The sequence below is a fragment of the Terrapene carolina genome, unplaced genomic scaffold (genome assembly GCF_002925995.2).
Source record: "Terrapene carolina triunguis isolate 2854851 unplaced genomic scaffold, T_m_triunguis-2.0 Scaffold93, whole genome shotgun sequence".
NCBI classification, from domain to species: Eukaryota; Metazoa; Chordata; order Testudines; family Emydidae; genus Terrapene; species Terrapene triunguis.
The window spans coordinates 32076088-32096380 of NW_020664444.1; the positions used below are offsets into that span (position 1 = coordinate 32076088).

At 45.6% G+C, this 20293-nt stretch overlaps 1 protein-coding gene across 1 annotated transcript in view; it reads left to right on the forward strand.

The window, feature by feature from the left end:
• The window catches only part of AXIN1 (axin 1), a 175573-nt gene that overhangs the window by 129290 nt on the left and 25990 nt on the right, over positions 1-20293 (forward strand). The window contains exons 5-6 of the mRNA XM_029911285.1: positions 14473-15017; positions 18971-19147. Of these exons, the coding sequence (XP_029767145.1) occupies positions 14473-15017; positions 18971-19147 (722 nt within the window). The remainder of the gene's footprint in view (positions 1-14472; positions 15018-18970; positions 19148-20293) is intronic.

Below are 20293 nucleotides of genomic sequence, written 5' to 3' on the forward strand. Positions count from 1 at the left end.
AAACTGTTCGACATTACCCGTGGTCAACAAGGTTCAGGGTTTGGTATACAGAGCCCTCAGCCTACTTAGTGCCATGGCAAATATGCCATTAAAAATTCTTTACCCCTTTATTAGGGTAGAGAAAAGAAGGAAACATTAAATCAGTTGAAACGTAAGGCTTTCATTTTAACCACATTCCATCTTCCCTTTCCCTTCAGCAGGAGAGAGTCTTTAAGGGGGAAAACCTGGTCTGATAGTCTCTTTGATGATATTAAACATGGTAATAACTGTCCTTTTTAGAAGAAAGAGCACTTAGATGGGCTGGAGCTGCTGTTGTTGCTGCTGTTGTGAAAAGTCCAGTCACATTTCCTTGAAGACAAAATGAGACCCAAACAAAAAGGGAAAAATAAGAACAGCAAAAAGTAAAAATGCAGCTTCTGTCTCTGGTGTTGACTTTCACTTGCAACGTCACTGCTGGAGAAACATGAGGCTAGCGCACTGCCTGGACACTTGGTTACCTTTTCCAGTCCCACAGAAGGGCTCAGTGAAGCTCAAAAGGTTGTTTCTTATACCAAGAGAAGTTGGTCCAGTAAAGGATGCTCCTCACTCACCCTGTCTCACTGCAAGACCTGGCAAACTTGTACCAGCCCCAGGCTATTTAGGGGATTGCTTTTAGCTGCCTCTGGTCACAGCCTACACCAGTGCTGCAAAAATGCAATCTTGGCCAGCTAAGCCAGACTCTTATTAAACAGAAGGCAAAAGGAGAGGGACAGGAAAGAGAAGAAATAAGGTGGGGAAGGAAAAGAATACCTGGGGGAGGTGTGAGTGACAAGGTCCCAGCTGGTGGTTGGGATTCAGTGAAGGTGGTGATTTGGCTCCCTCTGTCTGGAGCAGTCTGGTCAGGGTGTCTCTCAGGATTAGGATGAAGGAGAACAAACAGTGTCACAGTAGGTCCCAAAAGTTAGTGGGGGCAGCAGCCAGGATGGTGAAGATTGCGCCTTCTCCTGTTCTCTTCTCTTTCAGGCCCCCAGCGTCATAGTAGCCAGCTTCCCTTCAAGTCTCTGTCTGAGGGAGCCAAAGGGAGTGATAGGCAGAATAACCTGTCTTCTCCTTATTTGGTTCACCAGTTAGGCCTAAGCTCCCACATGCCAATTTTGGTTCACTAATTCCTGGTCCCAGGTGTTCACCAAACATGATCTTAACAAAGTCCTTGAATTATATGAGTGGGCCGTTTTGTTTGGACTAATTCAGTCTTTGTCTCCTTTTTGCACCTTTTCCCATTCATATTTGTTATTATAGGTTATTGTGACAGTTTATTAACTTTTATTTACAGTTCCACAGTTAGGCTCACAAGTGGGGTAAATCTGTGGGCCCAATTACTACATGTTGTCCCAGCCCTCTGCCAGCAAATGCTGCCAGTAGCAGTATCAAAATCTGCTAGAGCAGCGGTTCTCAAACTTGAGCAACCCAAGGACCCCCATTTTGATTTAAAATTTGTCGCGGACCCCCAAGTGCCCCGCTCCCACTCCACCCCGCCCCTTCTCTTCCCTGCCTCTTTCCGCCCCCTCCTCTGAGTGTGCCCCATTCCCGCTCCTCCCCCTCCTTTCCAGTGCCTCCTGTGCACCGCTGAAAAGCTGTTCCCCGGCATGCAGGAAGCACTAGGAGGGAGGGGGAGGAGTTGACGGAGGGAAGGGGAGGAGGTGATCAGGGGGACCCGCGAACCCCCTGGAGTATTCTTGCGGACCCCCGTTTGAGAAACGCTGGGCTAAATAACAGACTGAAGTCTGTTTAAGCAAATTTTCTTTTTGACTTAATCCACATTTGAGCCCAGGTCTCTAGGTAATGCTCTATGGTAAACCCTGTGGTAGTCACATAGAACAATGTATTGGATGGTCAGTGCAAGGCATTAAGGATTCAGAATAACTAAATATAAGCCCTTTTAGGTTAGTACTTAAAGTGCAGGACCTGCTGGTATCTGCAAAAGGAGAGCTTGAATCCTGATGCACCACAGCTTTTTGGGGCACGATGTCAGGACTGGAGGTCTCCTCTCAGTGCAGATCTCTGGGATGGCTCGTTGAACGGTGCCAAAATTTAAAAAAAAAATTGCAAAGCCTCAAGCACAATCATTGGTTCAGCATAGGGCTTGGAAACATTTGCAAAAGCTACTGAAACAAAAATACCCTTCACCCAACTGCCTGCAGTTCCCTTTCCAAGGCAGCGTCAGTCAATGAATACAGGAGAAAGGAAAGTGAATTTAAAGTCACGTGATTTTGTTAAGGGAGCACTGACAGGTAATTTATACCCACCATTTATGTTTTTTTCTTAACATTTAGGAAAACCAAGCACTGGACTGTCTTCATCAATCCCTTTAAATCCCCAAGAAAGGGTTTTTTGGATGTGTGCATTCCCCTATAACAGTGACGCTGAACCTTTCCAGAGCCACTGTACCCCCTTCAGGAGTCTGATTTGTCTCATGTACCCCAAGTTTCACCTCACTTAAAAAACCTCTTGCTTACAAAATCAGACATAAAAATACAAAAGTGTCACAGCACGCTGTTACTGAAAAAGTGCTGACTTTCTCGTTTTTACCATATATTTATACAATATTTATATTCCAATTGATTTATTTTACTTACTTTTCAGTGTATAGTATATAGAGCAGTATAAACAAGTCATTGTCTGTATGAAATTTTAGTTTGTACTGACTTCGCTAGTGCTTTTTATGTAGCCTGTTGTAAAACTAGGCAAATATCTAGATGAGTTGATGTACTTCCTGGAAGACCTCTGCATACACATGGGGTACAAGTATCCCTAGATGAAAACCACTGCCCTATGGTATTTCCAGCCCAAGCATTTCAGTGTTGTGCTGCTGAATGGAAACTAAAAAGTCAAATGCGCTATTGACAGACTGATCTAGCTTCACTGTCTGACCTGAGTGAAATTTGAAAAGCAACCAGCCACATCACCAGTGAGAAGCATATCTGTGTTTACAATTCTTTCCATGTTAATGTAAAGCATTGCTGGTATTGCTAGGAAGGGAACATCTTTCAGCATCATTTTTGCTCAGTGGCATCCCCGATTAAAACAAAAAGCACACATACATCAGGGGAATCCTTTCAGCTCAATCGGGGGTCATTTGATAGGTAAAAAGGAGAGGAAACGAGATGTTGCTGGTTCTACAGATTATCTGTGTGTGTGTGTGTTCCTAGCTCAATGGAAAGGGCTGTTCAGACTTCCCTGGGTATAATGTCACTGCAGATGTGTTTTTTAAATGACTTGTAGCATTCTAAATCTGATTAAAGGAGCCTCTGACAATATTGTAACCACCAGGCCCCATCTAGTGGGCACAGCAGACCTGATTTTCATTATTCTGTGTTTCGGAAAGTGTAGTCTGCAGAGGCCGTGCTGTCTCCAAGCTTCATTCCCAGCAGCACTGAAATACCTGCTTTAGAGCTCACACAAAGAAAGGGCTTGCGCGTGTGCCTCCCGGAACTGCTTTCCTTTCATGCACAAAGACTCCATCACAGCAGCTGCTTGCTGAACCCTATATTGTTTCTGTGCAAAATCCAGCTGTTATCCTAAGCAGATAAGAAGGCACGTTTTTATAATTTTATCTTGCAGCTAGTGAAGTCAAAATTAACTTGGGAGTAAAAATACCCCAAATAAAATGTAGGGATAATTTTTCAAAAATAGGCACTTAAATTGTGTAGACAAAACCATAGAAAATCATTCAGTGTTGGCATCCGGCTATGTATTTTGAGGATGTATTTAACTAGCGTATATACTCGTTCATTAGCCCATTTGTTTATAAGCCGACCCCCCAAGATGGTTAGGTAAAAATAGCAAAAACTGTATGACCTTTTCATAAGCCGACCCTATATTTCAGGGGTTGGCAAACTTTGGCTCCCGGCCCGTCAGGGTAAGCCGCTGGCGGGTCAGGAGATTTTGTTTACTTAGAGCGTCTGCAGGCACAGAGCCCCTCAGCTCCCAGTGTCTGCGGTTTGCCATTCCCAGCCAAGTGCAGCTCCCATTGGCTGGGAGCTGAGGGGATCCATACCTGCAGACGCTCCAAGTAAACAAAACGTCCCAACCCGCCAGCGGCTTACCCTGACATGCCGGGAGCCAAAGTTTGCCAACCCCTGCTATATTTTAGAAGCTGGCATCACAAGAAACACTTAAAAGTTTTGCTAGAATTATTTGAATGTAATCTAACGAAAAACTTCTTGTTGTTACAATAATAACTGAACAAATACAAAATTACAGTCAATATTTAAAATCAGTAAATGGATATTTAAAACAAGTAACTTAGAACAATATGAGACTTTAAAAAGTCTTAAAATCTTCAAAGTCTGAATCAGTCTCTGATTCACCAAACAGTTCATTAAACTTGGCTTCAGTCACAGCTGCACCTGCATTGTCGTCATAGATGTCAGCAGTGTCGCCTTCAGACTCAGATTCCTTCTCATCAGCAGCCTCTGTTGTGTCATCATCAAATATGTCATCATCTTCTGACCCGTCGAGTGCATTGCTGATACAGCATTTCCTAAATGATTTTTCTGCCATTTCCTAGGGAATGGACACCTTGATCCACTGGGCAACCAGATTGATTTTGGGCTTCATAAGATTCCCGCCTTTTGTCAACTTCGCCATGCCTGAGCACATCCGTTCAGACCACATTTTGCATAGCCTGTCTTTAAAGGGTTTGTTCAGGCAGACATCAAGTGGTTATAGAACTGAAGTTAAGCCTCCAGGTATTACAGCCAAAGTAGTTTTCATATTTTTGGCCACATTTTTCACCTCATCCGTCTTGTGTGCCCTAAACATGTCCCAAACGAGCATAGCAGGTTTCTTGAAAAGTGCTCCTGGTCTCTTATTCCACACTTTTTCCAGCCATTCAATAGTCCCACTTTCATCCATCCATCCCTTTTCGTGTGCACATATGATGACACCAGCAGGAAATTTCATGTTTTTAGGCAAGGTTTTTCTTTTAAAAATAACAACAGGAGGGAGCTTTGATCCATTTGCCAAACATCATAAAACCACTGTAAAATGGATTTTTTCATGGCCAGTGGTTTTAATTAAACTGTTTTTTCACCAACACCGGTTACCGTTCCGTTGCACAGGAGATTGAATGTCATTGGTGTTTCATCCATATTTCCTATTTGTGACAGTTCAAATGCATATTCCTTTCGATATTTTATAATAAACCTTTGGAAAGATTCGATTTTTTCTTCCAGATCTCTAGGCAGCTTTTGCGCTATCTTTGTTCGCTGATGAAGACAGAGACCATGACGGTTCATGAAGCGAGTTCTCCAACCCGCTGATGCGACAAACATTGACGGCTTTACTGACTTGTATTTGTCGTCTTTCGTCATTTGCAGAGCACGCAGACGAATTCCAGTTCTAGTGACAATGTACCCATTTTGTCGACATTCAACAACCCAATTATTGAGATCTTTCTCCAGCTCAGGAAATGAAGCGCACCTCGTTGAACGTTTTTTCTTGCTTCTTGGCATGTCTTTTAGTGTTTTTATTTTTTCACCATTCTCTTACTTGCTTCTCATTGATACAGAATTCACGAGCAGTGGCACAATTATTGTTTGCTTCTACATATTCAACAACTTTAAGTTTGAACGCTGCATGATAAGAAGATCTTTTTCTTTTGATTTCACCGTTGTTCATTTTAAATACTAGTATGAAAATAGATTATTATTATTGTAGTTATAGATTTTGTAGGACTTTATATAGGAATGTCACCTGCTTTATCACTGTCAAATTATTATTGTTCTTTGTTTATTTCAAAGCAGCCCTGTAGATTGGCATGTCTGTAGGGATAACAGGCTATTTCAATTTTATTAGAGATTCAATCGATTCTGCACGTTATATTTTCATATTGGCTCGAGACTTATGAGGTCCATTTCGAGCCAATCTAGTCCACTAAACAAAGCCTTTGCAACTTTAAAAGGCTGCAGTATTGACATCAATAAATGGGTTGGTAAACTTTGGCTCCTGGCCTGTCAAGGTAAGCCACTGGCGGGAAGTTTGGTTTACTTGGCTGGGAATGGCGAACCGCGGCCACAAGGAGCTGAGGGGCTCCATGCCTGCAGACGCTCCAGGTAAACAAAACAACAATGTATTCAATTCAGTGATTCCATAGAGTTTAAAATCATCAAATTTTGGTGTAGACCCATTTATAAGCCGACTCCCGCTCTTTGATGCGTCATTTTTTTACCAAAAATATTCGGCTTATGAACGAGTATATACGGTACTTGCTTTTTGTGCCTGCTGTTGAAAATGTGGCTCTTAGTTTATAGAGGTTTTGATGCATAAACTATTGTGTGCGTACATTCACGTGCGTGACATTTTTTTTTACCATGGAGTGAAGGTCACAGACACTCAGGTCTGCCCTGTGTTCCTTGCCCCCCTTCCAAAACTCAAGTGCTGGCAAACCAGGAAATACAGCCAAGGAACACTTCCTACCCAGCACAGCCACAGCCTTAACTCTGCCCCTGTGATCCTGCCCTAAGAACTCCTCACCGCTCCCTCAGTGTCTGCCAAGCAGCAACAAGTCCCAACGAGGTCTCTGGTGCCATCCAGAGCTCAGGTGGAGGGTGTGAATGGGAGTGCTGCTGGGAGCTGTGCTAGGCACAGATACGACGACAGGTTTGCTTAGGCAGGGTCAGGTGCTGTTACACTCCCAGTGTCTATAGCCATCTCCACAGGGACAGCGTTAAGGCTGTGGCTGTGTTGGGTGGGAAGGGTCCCTCTCACTCAGCGTTTGAACTTTGAGAATGACTCTCTCCTGCAATGGAAGGGGGTGAGGCGCACAGGGCAGGGCTGAGCACCGGCCACCTTCACTCCATGTCAATGTAGCTTTCTTGTGTGTGACTTCCTGTTGTTTTGGAAAATGGCAGTGGTGTGGGGGCCATGATTCAGGGACAGGTGTGGATGTGTTCTTGGGTACTCCTTCCAGCTCCTCATCTCCCAGCTAAAGTCAACACCAGGGCATAAGGGGAGACCCAATCTGCCTATCACTTGCTAAGGTCCCGTATAGAGGAAGCGGGTTCCTCCTCAGAATTCCAGCCCCACCATGAGCAGCAAGAGTGATGGAACAGAGGGAGCCCTATAATCCTTTCCCCACATTGGAACCTGTGGAGGCTCACACCATGTTCCAGGAGCATTACCCATCCTCAGCTCCCCCCAGTCTTTGTGCTTTGTGCTACAAGCCTGCTTGTTCTCAGCTCCCCATGTTCCAAGCACTGTGAAACTCGTTGCCAGAGGATGTTGTGAAGGCCAAGACTATAACAGGCTTCAAAAAAGAACTAGATAAATTCATGGAGGATAGGTCCATCAATGGCTATTAGCCAAGATGGGCAGGAATGGTGTCCCTAGCCTCTGTTTGCCAGAAGCTGGAAATGGGCGACAGGGGATGAATCACTTGATTACCTGTTCTGTTCATTCCCTCTGGGGCACCTGGCACTGGCCACTGTTGGAAGACAGGATACTGGGCTAGATGGACTTTTGGTCTGACCCAGTATGGCCGTTTTTATGTTCTTATGTTCTTATGATACACCAATTGCACAGGAAATTCCTATGCTTAACTATAGCATTGGCGTGCTAAACCTAGAGTTATGAGTTCAATCCTTGAGGGGGCCATTTGGGGCAAAAATCTGTCTGGGGATTGGTCCTGCTTTGAGCAGGGGATTGGACTAGATGACCTCCTGAGGTCCCTTCCAATCCTGATATTCTATGATTCTATGATTCTATAGGCCAGGATCATTTCCAATTCCAAGTGCTTCCCTTCTGCCATTTCTTGGACCACAGGTTGTTCTCAAAGGTCCTGGCGATAGTGGTGGCTTACCTCTGACAAGAAGTGATCCTAATCTTCCTGTGCCTTGATGACTTGCTACTCAAGGGCTGATCCTACCAAGCATTGCTATCTTCCACCCATATGGCACTCACTCTGTTGTAGAGGTTGGGTCTGCAGCTGAATTTTTAAAAAATCTATATAAACCTCTGTACAAAAGATAAAGTTTATAGGAGCACATTTGGGCTCATTGACAGTCAGAGCCTGACTTCCCTTAGACAGATTTGTAACTTCCGGTCTAGTACGGACAATTCAGGGGAGCCCTGGGACCACAATAAGAAACTGTCTACAGCTCCTGGGACACATGGCAGTTTGCAACTTTTTTGACCAATCACGCAAGGCTATGCCTCTGCTGGCTCAGAGCGATCTATTCTCCTGTCAGAGGCACCTTGGACAGACAGGTGACGGAGGGAGGAACTCCCTAGACTCAAGGTAGATGGACAACTCAAGAAACCAGTCTCCACATCTATCTGTTGGAGCTCAGGGCTATCGAGAATGCTTGCTTTCATTTCCAGCCCCTCACCAGGGGCAAATCAATCAGGGTCATGACAGACAACATATCCTCTATGTTCTAGATCAATAAACAGGGAGAAGCAAGATCCCCCTCCCTGTGTGCCGAACCCATGAAACTAGGGAACTCGTTCGTAGTTCATCAGATCCAAATTTCTGCAGTCTGCTTCCAGATATTCAGAACACCACAGCCGATGTCCTCAGCAGCACTTTTCTCAGGACGACGAATAGAAGCTAGACGCTCAAGCTCTCCACAGCATATTCCAAAGATGGGGACTGGCAGAGGTAGGTCTCTTGGGCACCTCTAGAAACAGGAAGTGGCATCTTTTTTTGCAGAAGGGTCTATTCTATGCATTTTTTTCCAGTGCCGCTGATACCAAGGGTGATGAACAAAATCAGACAGACAACATTATCCTGTTCTCTGCTCCATTTATCTGTGAAGACGATGTTTTTAGTAGTCATCACGTCGGCTCAGAGGGTCAGGAGATTTGAACCCTGATGGCAGATCCCCTTCTTGATGGTATTCTTCAAGGGCAAAGTGTCTTTACATCCACACCCTAAATCCGTGCCTAAGGTTCTGTGGCAGTTCCACCTTGACCAATCTGTTCATCTACCTGTGTTCTTTCCAAAGCTGCACAGCTCTCCGTAGGAGTCCTGTTTCCATACCCTGCATGTTAGAAGGGTGTTGGCTTTTTATTATGTAGATCGGACCAAGCAATTCAGAAAGTCATCGAGGCTCTTCATCTTCTTTCCATATAGATCCAAGGGGTTCATGATCTCTGCTCAGACTATCAAGATGAATATCTGGATGTATTATCACATGTTATGATAAGAGGCATTCATCCTCCCAAAGGGTGATAGCACATTCGACCAGATTACAAGTAACATTCACGGCATTACGTAAGAATGTGCTGGTATCTGAGATACGTAGGGTGCTACATGAGCCTCAGTACATATGTTTTTAAAACATTACTTTAATCCATGCTGCTAATCCAATGTGGCACTTGGTTCTGCTGAACTGTCTTCAGTTCTAGTCTCAGTTCCGAAGCTCCCTCCTCCCTTGGGGGATACTGCTTCAAAGTCACCTGAAGTGGAGCACCCAAGGGACACACGAAGAAGAAAAGGAGGTTACTCCCTTTGTGCAGTAATTACGGCTCTTCGAGATGTGTGTCCCCTTTGGGTGCTCCACTACCTGCCCTCCTTCCCCTTCGCGTCAGACTGTCCTCTGTGGGATGTTCGGCTGGAGAAGGAACCTGAGGATGGTTCGCCCGCACACTCCTATGTAGCCTTGATGTACGGCACAGGGAGCATGTGTGGTCCGAACCAAGACTGCTAACTGAAAATCTCTGATCGAGGGCTCGAGAGGCGCATGCGTGCCTGAAGTGGAGCATCCATAAAGACACGGATCTTGAAGCACGGCAGTTACTGCACAAAGTGAGTAATCTCTTCTTCTCAGCTTCCCTGTATCCCTGTTACATGCACCGAGCCTGCCTTTTCTCAGCTTCCCCATGCCTTTCTCAGGGAAATTCCTGATGGGGAGGGGAAGGGATCACAGGCTCCCCTCCTCCCGCCCCACTCCTGCTGCTCAGCAGGCTCAGAGCTACAGTCAACAAATATGTAACACCAAACACGGCACTTGCCTTCACAACCCCGTGTCCCCCTCCTGATGCCTTCTCATCCCAAGCAGGGTGTGATTGTGAATATGGCATCCGCATAGATCTTAGAAGGCAAAGGGGTAGATCAGGTCCTTGGAGATGCCAGATATACTACAGATGAGGAAACTGAAGCACAGAGAGAGAGCTCAAGCAACTCGAGCCAAGAGATGCAGAGCAAGGAGAAGAAGGGTAAACGGGATGACCCATCAGTCCCGGGCAAGATAATAGAGCAAGTGATACAGGACTCAACTGATAACGAATCAGATGAGGGTAATATAATTAATGCCAATCAGCATGGATTGATGGAAAATAGATGCTGTCAAACTAACTTGATATTTTTTTTATGAGATTGCAAGTTTGGCTGATAAAGATAATAGTCTTGATGTGATATACTTAGACTTCTGTAAAACATGTGAGTTGGTACCGCATGACATTTTGATTAAACATATAGAAAGTTATAAAATAATCATGGCACATGTTACATGGATTAAAAGCTGACTAACTGATAGATCTCAAAATGTATCTGTTAAAGGGGAATCCTGATTGAACTGGTATGTTTCAAATGGGGTCCTGCAGGGACTGGTTCTTGGCACTACTCTATTTAACATTTTTATCAATGACCTGGAAGAAAAAAACATCATTGGTAAAATTTGCCGATGACACAAAAATTGGGGGAGTGGTAAATAATGAAGAGGACAGGTCACTGGTACAGAGTGATCTGGATCACTTGGAAATCTGGGCACAAGCAAACAAATGTGTTTTAATATGTCTAAATGTGAATGTACACATGAAGGAACAAAGAATGTTGGCCAACCTTATGGGACGGGGGACTCTGGCCTGGGAAGCAGTGACTCTAAAAAAAGATTTGTTGTGGGTCCAGGGATAGATAATCAGTTGAACTTGACCCGCAGTGCAGCACTGTGGCCAAAAGGACTAATATACAATCCTTGGATCCATAAACATGGGAATCTCAAGTAGGAGTTGAGAGGTTATTGTATTTGGCGCTTGTGCGACTGCTGCTGGAATTCTGTGTCCAGTTCTGGTGTCTACAATTCAAGAAGAATGTTGATAAATTGGAGAGGGTTCAGAGAAGATCCACAAGAATGATTAAAGGATTAGAAAATGAGCCGTATAGTGACAGACTCGAGGATGTCAGTCTGTTTATCTTAACAAAGAGAAGATTAAGGGGTACGTCTGTAAGTACACACACAGGGAACAAATATTTAATAATGGGCTCTTCAATCTAGCAGATAAAGATCTAACATGATCCAGTTGCTGGAAGTGGAAGCTAGACAAATTCAGGTTGGAAATAAGGTGTAAATTTTTAATGGCTAGAGTAATTACCCATTGGAACAACTTACCGGAGGTGGAGAGGGATGAATTCTCCATCACTGGCGATTTTTAAATCACTCTTAGATGTTTTTCTTAAAGATCTGCTCTAGGAATGATTTTGGGCCAGTTCTCTGACCTGTGTTATACAGGAGGTCGGATTAGATCATCACAATGTTCCCTTCTGGCCTTGGAATCTGTGAATCTCTGAAGTCTGCACTCGAGTCCTGGGCAGAACCTGAGTCTCCTGGTCCCTAGTCAGTTCCAGTAACCAGAGCCCCATTGTCCTTCCTTATGCAGCCCCTCCTCGCACACTGCAGTGATGTACCATCACGTGACCATTTCACTTGGCAGATGCATTACCACGGGCAGAGTGGCCCAGTGAATGAGATTTGGTCTGGTGTATTATACACCAGGGTCCTGATTTGACCTTGTGCAACTTCAGTCATTTTAGCTGCAAACTAATACCAAGAGCTGTGAGGTGCAGAAGAATATTAACAGCTGTCAGCAGAAGTGGAGACGTGAATTCATTGTCTTTGGGTGCCACAGAATAATTTGTGAGCCATTCACGTTATTTCAATGACTGAGCTGGTATTTGCTCATATCTCTGATGAGTCTGCTCCTAACTGGGACTAGCCTAAGCATGCACTGGTTGGCACAGTGCCATCTGCCAGCCTGAGCCTGCACAGGCCACCATCAGGCCAATCACCACTTGCTCCACAGAACCAAACAGACCAGCTAATAATCCCGTCTGGTTGTGTTTGGAGCCAGGGCTGGGTGGTGTACACTGACTACAGGAGAGCTCAGGGAGAGCGGCATCTCTTGCATTCTCCCCTCTGATCTCAATGTGGGCATGAAAGGTTATGAGAACCTGTCATTTTTTAAAAGCAAGTTCTTGGCCGAATGAGCTGAGATTTGCACTGCATGCTCTCGTGCTGCTCATGGTGTGGCACGGCAGGACTTACGCTTCTTCAGCCATAACTGCAGAGTCGCTCCCTGGGAACGTGTGTTTGAGTGTAAATGTCCTAAACGGCTATTGCTGTTAGCCTTGCAGTGCCGCCTCTTCCGGCTGAGCTCCTCTGGGAAGGAACCATCCCATCGTGAATGTCAGAGAAGCACCTCACGAGTTGTGAGGTTTCCATAAGCCAGTAACAGCTGTGGTATCCCCATGCTAGAGCTTTATGCATTGTATCTCTCTCATAGGATGTCGTTTTAATAACCTGCATTAGCTACCCCAAGCTTTGCACTTCCCTGTTAGGGTTATTGTAGATGTAGAGGAAGGACCCCTTTTCTTCCTGTGAACTACCAGTGTGAACGTAGCATAGTCCATCAGGACATGTACGTCCCATTGTGCCACCTCCAAGGTCGGGCATGGTATTCTGTGTGTTAATGTTCTGCATGTGGTCACTGTCCTCGCTGGCTGGGCCTTGTACTATGACCTTACAGATTTGGCTTGTTTGGCATTCGGTCTTGCCAAGCCCTACAGTAGGTGTGTCTGTATTGAAATGGCCCTTCCCTGACACAGCTGCAGAGTGCAGGCTGGGACTGTCTTGGAGAGGGAGCCAGGGACCTGCAGCTCAAGGGGAGCTCAAGGGAAAGGAGGGTTTGAATTCTCTCGTGTGCTGACAGCCCCTCCTACTCTGTTTATCTCACACATTCGGCACACGACTCCACAGTCAGTGGGGACCTATTTTCCTAGGTTGCTTTCAAACACAGGTGTGTTAGTGACGATTGCAGTATGTGTGAAGGGATTTGGGGGGGGGGGCGGGGGACGGGACCTAGTGCGGGATGGAATGAACTCCCAGGTATTCAAGAGCAGGTGCAGCAGAGGCAAGGGTGGTGTGGGCACTGGGCTGGAGTAGGTGGCTTACCAGGCCTTTTCCCTCTCTAATTTCTGGGATGTGCTTCCTCACCTCCATTGTGAAGGGCGCCCATGTGACATAAATGCCTGACACTAGTGAGGTCAATTAGGTTTTATACTCTCAGGTACGGAATGGCAAAGAAATCTTGTATTTCTTCCCTTGATCTATGCCTACCACTTGTGACTTTAGAAGCTAATTAATTGGTGGAGGTGGATGCCTTCTGCAAGTGGGCAGTTAAAGCAGATGTGAGCCAATGTGCTCTGGCAGATAAAGCTCATGCTATATTGGCAGGCCAGACAGCCGCACAGAGCATCCTGCACTGCAACTCATGGCTTACTGTCCCTGATAGGAGAGGGGAGGGGCAGACTAAAGAAATTGTTTAATTCTCCTGGGTAAGTAATAAAATAAAGGCAAGATCCTGACTTCCCTATAAAGCAACTTCATAAGCATCTCAGTGCAATCTTCGAGAATCAAACGATTTGTCAACTTCAAAATTCCTGGCTGTCAGCACTGGAAAGTTTTCCTTCTTACTGGCATGCCCATGGGTTCGAATGGAATTCCGTGTTTTAAAATACAGTTATCAGCTGCGCTCTGTGATCCACTCGCAGACTAGCACAGTGAGTATTTGAGTTATAATCCGGTTTCTTCAGATGTGTGAAGTATTTTGCCTTAGGCCTCAGAGGTCATGCATTTGGAAGGTAGAGCCTTGGTTTCTGAAACCGCGCACGCTGCTGTCATCATTAAATTAACTCCTGTATCCTCTGCTTTCGTGTGCTCAGCACTGCTTTCCTTACATTTTGAAATAATCGTCTGAATGGTAAGTCCCGAATCTCTCCTGTGGATAGCCCCGCCATTTCTTTCCATTTTCCATCACTTATTTCCTATCATTTTTTTTCCTATTCAACAAACTGTTTTATTGTCTATCCTATAACTCTTCTATTTTATCCAGTATGCTTTGATGTGATACTTTATTAAATGCTCTTTGGAAACTATATGTACAACATGTAGCTGCCTTTCCTTTGTTGGTCATTACAGTCATTTCTCCAAGGAACTCAGCAGTTTAAGCAAGAACTATTTTCTCCTTAATACCATCAAATTATGGTTTTCAAGGATTTCCATCTGTTCATCTCAGCTGTTTGTTTATGATATGGTCAGAGAGACACACACACATACTGATAGTTGTTTGAAACAAGCCTATCTTGCTGTCTGCCCCTAATATGATAGATGACATATACTTCAAGTTTTCTCCACTTTTTCCATTTTCCTGCAGGAAGAAGAAGGTGAGGACGCAGACATCTCTTCTGGTCCTTCAGTCATTAGCCACAAGCTGCCTTCCACCCAGGCCTTGCATCACTTCACTCCTCGTTACTCTGAGATGAGTTGTGCTGGGATGCAGCTGCGAGATGCTCATGAAGAAAATCCGGAGAGCATTCTCGATGAACATGTACAGCGAGTAATGAAAACTCCAGGTTGTCAGTCCCCTGGACCTGGCCGCCATTCACCTAAGCCCCGGTCACCGGAAAGTGGCCAGGCTGGAAAGATGCAAGGGACAATACCTCCAGGGCATGGCAAGCATGCAACAAAATCAGGAATGAAACTGGACGCAGCTAACTTATACCACCATAAACATATCTACCACCACATTCATCACCACAGTGTGATGAAACCGAAGGAGCAGATTGAGGCTGAAGCCACTCAGAGAGTGCAGAACAGCTTTGCTTGGAATGTAGATTCACATAACTATGCAACAAAATCCCGGAACTACACTGAAAGCATGGGCCTGGCTCCCAACCCTGCGGATTCCTTGGGCTACAGGTGAGTGCAGGACCAGTGGGAGTTCTATAGCCATTGCTTTGTAGCAAGGTCATTTGGGAATGGACTGCATCATGCAAATAAATGCGCAAAATGCGTTTGGGTCCCCACTTGTAGCAGAGGTGTGGAATTCAGGAGTCACTCTGGGCTGTTCTCCGAGCATGGCAGTCCAGTCCCGCTCTTCTCCTCGGCAGTCTGTCCTTTCCCTTCAGCAGTGGATCTCTCCACAGTCATGCATGCCGTGTCCCTTATCAGTTCTGGGCTATGTTGCTGCAAAGGCTCCCTTTAAAGTTGCTCTGGAACTGCAGCAGCTATAGAGCCGGGGGCTGTTTTGCTCCTTTACTAGTGGTGATATTAATGTTGTACCCAGGCGCTCTCTGTGTGCCGGGTGCTCGGGCGCTCTGTGTGTGCTATATGTGCCTAAAAGTTGGCTTCTTCTCACATGCTGCATTCACAGCCCCTAAACTAACGGCTTGTTAATGGGGAGTGTCAGTGCAAGTGCATAAGAGCCCTTCATAATTCAGGGTCAAAGGGACTTGCCGGAGCTTCCTTTCCCTGTCTCGTGAAAGTAACCAAGATTAGCTGAATTGACCTAGCCCTCCATCCCAACGTTCAGTCTGATAGGGTCAGGGCCGCCGTTTCTCAGTGATGGGGTCATTTCTTGGGACCATCTGCCTGAGGACGATCACTGGAGGATCTAAAATTCCTTCCTGTTCCATCTTCACTTCCCATGTTTCCACCTCTCTTTCTGCTCAGGTGCGGGGGAGAAGGCAGTGATGAGAGTTTGTTGTGTTCCATTGGGCCAGTTTTGTTAGTTACATTATTGCATTATTCTTGTAGGCATCATCCAGATATCGTCCTGACCCGGCTGATGGGTGCTCAGTAAATCCCCTGTACTAATAAATGTCACAGTATGGAACTAATTGAGAGGGCTGGCTGCAAGAACCCTAGAATGAATGTTTATCAGTTGGAGCCAGGCATGGCAAATCTACTCAGCTGCAAGCCCCAGGGAGTAGAAGTTTTGATGGGCAAACTGGCTGAGTGGGGCTGGAGAGTCACTGACTCCTCCCTAGGATGGGAGGTGTGGGGCACAGAATAGAGCAGCCTAAACAACACAGCTCCTTTGAGAGGAGGGAGGAGGAGCAGAGAGGCTTAAGCTGCTACATTTTCCCCAGGAGGAAGGGGAGAGCAATGGTGCTTCCCCTTTAAGAGTAGGGTAGTGGGGGCCAGAGAGCAGAGGGATCCGGGGCAGAAGCACCCGGGAGGGATGTGGTAGGAGCAGAGGAGCCCACAATGCAGAAGTGGGAGGGAGACCAGAATTCTTTTTTGGGGGGGCGGGGGGGGGAGGGTTGATGATGATGGGCCGGTGTGAGCTAGTTCTGCAGGGCTCTGGAAGAGGGCTGATCGAATACTCTGCCAAGGCAGGTTGGTATATAGTCCTTGGGGGGAGCAGGTGTCGAAGAGTCTGAAAGCCCTGCATTGGGGCAGTTCACATTGCAGCCTGGCAGCATCCTACGGGCACGGGCTCTCAGGGATTGCAGCGTTTCCTGGAATCTAGCCCTGATGTAAAATAAAGAGTGAGCTGTTTTGGTTGCAGAGAGACTTCACAGTGTACTCAAGACATAAGCTGAGAGCCTACGGGGAGACCAGGAAGGAGTTTCCCCTCTAGGGTATTACTCAGTCATTTGCCCTATTCTGAAGCATTAACTGATGGCCATGGCAAGAGGAGAACATTGGACTTGGCAGGCCTGGGGTATCAGACCCTCGATGAGCTCCTTGTGTGGCAGGAAGAAGAGACCCAGACTTGGAGCAATGCTCCGATCTGGAATGGCAAATCATTTTCTGGGTGGTAAATTTCAGCTCCAGAACTGGCCGGATGGTCTAAGATTGGGCTGTGTTGCCATGTTGAAGCTAAGAGTTTGGCATTTAGCCCAGTCTTTCACTCCCTCGCCAGGATCTAGGAGATCTGCCAAGCATTGCATCTAGAGCTGTCAAGCGATTTTAATTGCGATTAATCGCGCTGTTAAATAATAATAGAATCCCATTTATTTAAATATTTTTGGATGTTTTCTAAATTTTTAAATATATTGATTTCAGTTACCACACAGAATACAAAGTGTACAGTGCTTGTTTTATATTATTATTTTTATTACAAATATTTGCACAGTAAAAAACAAAAGAAATAGTATTTTTCAATTCACCTAATAAAAATAATGTAATGCAATCACTTTATCATGAAAGTAGAACTTACAAATGTAGAATTATGTACAAAAAAAATAACTGCACTCAAAAATAAAAATAAAACAATGTAAAACTTTAGAGCCTACAAGTCCACTCAGTCCGGTTCTTCCGTGCCCTGGATTTGAAGGCTAAACAGAAGTTACACAAGAGCCTACAAGTCCACTCAGTCCTACTTCTTGTTCAGCCAGGAGTGCTGTAGCTATCTTTAGAAATCTCACATTGGTACCTTCTTTGTGTTTTGTCAGATCTGTAGTGAAAGTGTTCTTGAAACAAACAGCATGTGCTGGGTCATCATCCAAGACTGCTATAACAAGAAATATATGGCAGAATGCGGGTAAAACAGAGCAGGAGACCTACAGTTCTCCCCCAAGGAGTTCAGTCAAAAACGTAATTAATGCATTTAATGAGCACGAAGGGGCATACGAATGTTTAGCATATCTGGCATGTAAATACCTTGTAATGCCGGCTACAAACGTGCTCTGTGAACGCCTGTTCTCACTTTCCGGTGTAAATAAGAAGCAGGCAGCATTATGTCCAGTAAATATAAACAAACTTGTTTCTCTGAGCTATTGGCTGAACAAGAAGTAGGACTGAGCAGACTTGTAGGCTCTGAAGTTTTACATCGTTTTGTTTTTTGAGCGCAGTTATGTAATCAAAAAAATCTAAATTTGTAAGTTGCGCTTTCACAATAAAGAGATTGCACTATGGTACTTGTATGAGGTGAATTGAAAAATATTATTTCTTTATCACTTTTACAGTGCAAATATTTGTAATAAAAAATAAGTGAGCACCATGTGCTTTGTATTCTGTGTTGTAATTGAAATCAATACAGTATATTTGAAAATGTAGAAAAACATCCAAAATATTTAATAAATTTCAATTGGTATTCTATTGTTTAACAATGCGATTAACTGTGATTAATTTTATTAATTGCAATTAATTTTTTATAGTGATTAATTTTTTTGAATTAATCGCGTGAGTTAACTGCAATTAATCGACAGCCGTAATTGTGTAACATTGCTGTGATCCCTTTGGCAATGGAGAAGTCCCCTAGTTCCGGAGGGCAGCCATGCCCAGCCTTCCTTGTTTAACAGGATAATCATCACAGTGTAGAACGGGTGAGAGGCCTGGCATCCTTGCGATTTAAACAGGCATACACACTGCCTCAGCCCTTCCTAGTTTCATGGCATTTAAGACCAGAAGGGACCATTAGATTATCTAGTCTGATGATCCAGGCCAGCCAATTTCACCCAGTTAGTTACCCCTGCTTTGAGCCAATAACTTGGGTAGACTAAAGCATTTCAGTCCTTGGGAGACTAAACTGTTGTGTTGCACAGGCAGAGGACGGGCGAGACCAAGATGCCACCAATGCCCAAGGCCTCTGCAGTGGTAGCGAATTAGTTAGGTGGGATATATCCGGGTGATCCAGGCCCCAGGCAGCTTTCAGCCCAAAGCACAGCCTAGTCTTTGATTTAAAGTACTGAAAACTGGTGGGTTGGATCGCAGTGCAGGAGTGATTCCGTGTGTCACTGGGATATCCCCAAGCTGTGTTGCTGAGCTTCTTATAAACCAGTTCAGATTGTGGGGCTGTCATTCAGGGGCATTGAGCTGCCATCTGAGTGTAGCTAGAAAGCAAAAAGCGTCCCAGGTCCGCCACTTCTCTGCTATGTGTGGGTTCAGATGAGTAGCTAACGTCTCAAGCCTTCTTCTTGCAGTGGGAAAGCGAGTCTGCTCTCAAAAAGAAATGTCAAGAAGACTGATTCAGGGAAAAGTGATGGTGCCAACTATGAGATGCCCGGATCTCCTGAGGACGTGGAGAGGAACCAGAAAATCCTGCAGTGGATCATCGAAGGAGAGAAGGAGATCAGCAGGCATAAGAAAACAAGCCATGGGTAAGGGCTGGCAGTGTGTGGTGCCTGCATGCCATTGTACAGTAGCATTCCTGGGGGCAGCGGGGAGATGTGTGAGAGCACAGTTGTGAGGGCTCAGCTCTTCGGGAGCCCTGCGTCTTGCTCGGGTGCCCCCCATGGGGATGGCCAGAGTCTGTATTGAGGTGCCACAAGTTCATGACAGGTGTGTGGGGTTTGGTTTTACAGACAGGGTGTTTTGACTCCTAATAAAATTACCAAACGCACGTTCTCATATGCGTAGCTGTGTCGAAGCGCCCCCAGCCCTAGCTGAGCCTGGTCACAGGGATTCTCAAGAACCACTCCTCAGGCCTGGAGGGCTGGAAGCAGGTGCCCTGGCAGTGCCAGTGGGTGGATGTGTTCAGTTCATGCCCTCCAGAGTCCCCAGAGCTCTGGCTTACCAGGATGCACTAGCCCTGGAATATATTCAGCCCTTTAAGGTGTGGGCAGAAAAGAGACTTTCCCAGAAGGCCCTTTCTAACTCAGCAGATCTGCTCCCTGTCTGGCCTGGCTTCAGACTCGTGGCTGCTTGGCTTGCTGGCAGCACTCAGCCTTGTCTTCTCCAGCCAACCCCGAGAGCCAACAGTTACGGGAGCTGGATACTAGTCCGGCTGCGCATCATCAACAGAATTATTAACTAAATGCTGACTGCAAATGTGGCCAACTTAAGCCGCACCCTGGCTGTGCAGGATTGAATGTTCTGGGCGTCTCTTGCACCTAGAGAAATTCCAGCTCTTGGCTTTACCGTGCTGGTCTCCTTTTTGCTCAGTGATAGTCCTTTGTTTTCCTCTCTCCCCCTGCAGTGGTGCCCACAATTGTCTGACTGCATAGCATAATGAGACTCTGAGTGCCAGGGCCATGGAAAGTTTGAGTTACTGATTATAAGTCACCCTGTGCCACCGCTTCTGCTTGAGACGGACCCTCACCGTGCTGAAGTGCTGACTGCACATGGATATGCCAAAAAATAGTGACAGACACAAGGCAGGGGAGGTAATATCTTTTATTGGACCAATTTCTGCTGGTGAAGGAGACAAACTTTCGAGCTACAGAGAGCTCAGTGTAAGCTCAACAGCTTGTCTCTCTCACCAACAGAAGTTGGTCCAATAAAAGCTATTACCTCACCCGCCTTGT